Raw genomic sequence first — 3,917 nt, 5'->3', positions numbered from 1 at the left:
CTGTATACTGATTTGCTGTTCATTAATAATTTCTTATTATTATAGCTGCTTCATATTTTAGATTATTTAGGATTCTTTGATGAATATAAAGTTCAAAATCTGAACCAAAATTTCTCTATGAAAAAAAAAACAAAAAAACTTTTGAACAGCTGTGTATTTGCACTTTTTCAGTACAGATATTTAGGAGTTATAAAAATAATAATGCATAGTTTTTAGATTATTTTACATATACATTTTATTTATGACCTGTGCAGATAAACTCCTAACACTACAACATATAGTCTTCACAAGCATCAACCGCAAGAAAGTGTTTTTATTCAGAACATTACTCACAGGTACCCAGGATCATTTTGTTAAACATGATCAAGACATCTGTGGTTTGTGGTTGGAAAGAAACGTTCACTTGTGGTGGATGCAGACCTCTATAAAAGAGCTCCACATGTCTCTGAGGAGCATATCTGAACCTTGATTCTGAAAGCTTCATTTTCACACTGGTTAAAGATCCTCTGCTAAGATGCTCCGCAACATCTTTCTTGTCAGCTTGCTCATATATGCAGGTAAAATAATCACCAGTTCAGTTCTAATATGACTTCTGTTTTGTGTTAGGGATAATTATTTGTCTTATGATTCTATATATTCATCTTAAGCTTGTATAATTTGTTTTAATGAATTATTGTCCATTTATTTATAGTTTGTGCAACTCATTGGGAGATCCGTGAGGTGGATTCTGCTGAGGACCAAGATGAAGAGATCTCTGTAAGCATCTCCTGATTACAACAGTTTATTAAATAAGTTTGACTGATCCACATATCAACACTGGGGGGGGGGGCTATTAATTTGCACTTGATTAACAGGTGATTGATTACTAATTAAGCAGCATAATTTATTCATTGTCTCTTTGAGTCAGTGCAGAGGGATTTGGACATTACTGTATTTTTGTTAGCTTCATTGTTATATGATTCATGTTTGTTTTGTATTGTGATGTTTTTCAGGCTGACAGCATGTCGACACAGCAGATATTTAATAAGTGCGATATATGCAAAAAAATCATGAAGGCAGTGAAAAAGAAACTCTCCGCTAATGCAACACCGGTGGGTGTCATGATTAATATTAAATTACTGAACTGACCATGCATCTCACAACTTTGACTAAATCCATCATTTCCTTCAGGATGAAATTAAAGAAAAGCTGAACAACGCCTGTAATAAATTTAAGCTGGTGAGTGGTAAGTGCAAGAAACTTGTTCAGAAGTATCTGCACGCTATAATTGATGAGCTGATGACGGAGGATGGACCAAACACTATCTGTACTAAAATTCATGCCTGCAAGTAGGTACAAAGAAATATGCCAAAAGTTTACAATCATGTCTTTTTTTCCCACAGTAATATGGTGATATGATTAAATGAAGAAATTTTAAATAACTTTTTTGTTTTGTTCCAGGTCAAAACCACCCATAAAGGAGTTCATTTTTGTACATGATCAGGCTCATGACAATTTCTGAATGAAAATAAATGATTGCATTGAAAGCATTACAGTATATGTATTACACTGAAAACAAAATAAAACATGAATAAAACAATTATCTGTGTTTTTTTATTGTTTAATAACTATTACGCTAAATTTTAAAATAATTCACATAAAACAGAATAAAATGGTATCCAAATATTCAGAGACAATATTAATCATTGTTTTACCAGATCCCTTTCACATCGTTTTCCTTCGAACAAGCTAATGTTTCCACCATATGTTTACATCATAAAGTCAACTATGTTGCTGGCAGAATATATATTAGTTGACTTTGATTATGACAGATGTGAACAGCATTTGTACATAGTTGCAGTTAATGAAAGGCTCTTGTGGCTAACCTTGAGACTTCTGATATTTAAAATAGGATGCCTTTTGATGATGCTATTTCTGAATGAAGTCTTACAGAGCTTGACTTGTACGACTATGCCGAGAGTAAAATATAATTTCCCACGTTTATGCACCCCTATAAAATCAGGCACTTGTTAAACTACCCTATTATACTACTATCAGCATATTAGAATGATTTCTGAAGATCATGTGACACTGAAGACTGCAGTAATGAGGCTGAAAATTCAGCTTTGCGTCACAGGAATAAATTACATTTCAAAATATAAATAGCAAGTAAATGCAGCTTTGGCAAGCATAGAAATCTTACCCATCTTACCCATGCTCTTTCCAGCCAAAGTATGTAGTTTCAACCCGTTAACCAACAGGGGCCAAATAACCATGATAACCAGCCCAATGTTTCCACCGCAGTAACTTTACCCAGGAACTAGGGACTTTGGCCTGGTACTCGGTGTGTTTCCACCGCAGGAACCAGGAACTAAATAAAGACCCGGGTAAAAAGATGCCCCTCAGAAAAGTCCCTGCTGGCGTGGTAGTACCAGAGACAATTTATAAGAGACATGCCACTTCCTCAATCCTCCATACAACTATATAAGGAAAACCCGTAATGGCAAAGATGGCGGTTGTATGCACATGTCCCACCCCTCACGCTGGAAAGCCAATCATCTGCTTTTCACAGTCAAGCCGGGAAACATTTAAGCCTATCGTCTGGTTCCACTGACATATGCGCACAGTTGAAAAACTCTTGCGCATGCGTAGTAAAAGTATAACCTGTGGGGAAAAGGCATTTTAAACCTTATTTTGGGGCAAAGTCATACATTTTTTTCATCGATTTTTATCATATTTTACTGCTGTTACTATGCAGTTTTTATGTCCCGGTGACCAGTGAAAGTGCAGGTCGGACTCTAAGCCCATTCATTTAGATAGGAGCCTGGTCTTGTTAGTCTGAAATAGCTGCCCGGAGGCATTGCCAAGATGGCGGCCGAGTGGCAAGACCTGCCTAAAAGGACTTTGGTAGTACTTTTTCAAAGTTCCGGAACTTTCGGGGGCGGGACTTTGGCGCTAAACATCCTGATTGGTTAAGTTCATGCAGCATTGGTTGAGTTCAACCACCATTTATTCGGATCATTTTCAAAATATTACTGTCATTGTGTCATGAAATGTAATTTTAAAAGTATTTCAGGTGAGAATGTACTTGTTTAAAACTCAAATCTGTGGTTTATTTATAAACATTATTTTAAAAATGTGTTTCGCAATCTCGGAGACGGTGAGCTCCACACGATCAGCGGGTAAATCTAACAGGTTATCTTTGGTCCGTATTCAATTTATCTGTATGATAAAATGAAAATAAAAAAGGCAAATTTATATAATATTTCGTTTTATTGTAATGGCTGTATATATACACATATCCCTGAACTAAGTACATTTCTGCAGCTGTTATTATGTTTAAATGAAAATGAAAGGAGGCAGTGGTATTTGCTATCCTATTTAGTTTTATTGTAAATATACAAAGAGGAAAATTGCAGTAGCCATGGTCAGCTGACTGAAGTTATCAAGTACACTGCTGTTTGCAGAATTACTGGATTTGCGTCGTCGTGGACATCACACTCCCAAGTCGAATGCACAAAGTCTGAACTACCGAGGATGCACGTCCAAATTCAGCGTACTTTGTATTGAGAAACGCGTGCAGACCTACGTCACCAGTCTATTTGCCTAATCTTCCCAATACTTTACACCGCGGTGGAAACGCAGAAAGCAACAGGTCTGGGGGGAAAAAAGTTCCTGGTACAAATGTTCCGGGTAATTTCGGTGGAAACTTATATTAGCCCTATCGGATTTTGAGAGGCTTGTCTAACCAGATACCAGGTAAGGCTGAGTAAGTACCAGATAAAATCACAACCGACCACTACAGAGTTTCAAAAGAAATAGTAAACAAACTTAAGTATGACTGATTACCTGCATGGCACCATCTAATGAGGCCATCTAACATAAATGTGGCTATTTATACCAACAGCTCCCACATTCACACTCATCAGTCATTTAGT

The 3,917-nt window shown here is 36.6% G+C and overlaps 1 protein-coding gene across 1 annotated transcript; it reads left to right on the top strand.

The window, feature by feature from the left end:
- The first annotated feature begins 300 nt into the window (after positions 1-300).
- Positions 301-1,570, top strand: LOC132113165 (antimicrobial peptide NK-lysin-like). Its single transcript, XM_059520985.1, has 5 exons — positions 301-557; positions 692-756; positions 993-1,091; positions 1,171-1,328; positions 1,441-1,570. The coding sequence occupies exons 1-5, from the start codon at positions 515-517 to the stop codon at positions 1,499-1,501; spliced, it is 426 nt and encodes a 141-aa protein (XP_059376968.1). The 5' UTR covers positions 301-514; the 3' UTR covers positions 1,502-1,570.
- The last annotated feature ends 2,347 nt before the right edge of the window (positions 1,571-3,917 follow it).

Source organism: Carassius carassius, chromosome 32 (genome assembly GCF_963082965.1).
Source record: "Carassius carassius chromosome 32, fCarCar2.1, whole genome shotgun sequence".
NCBI classification, from domain to species: Eukaryota; Metazoa; Chordata; class Actinopteri; order Cypriniformes; family Cyprinidae; genus Carassius; species Carassius carassius.
This window is presented reverse-complemented; position numbering and strand designations above follow the sequence as displayed.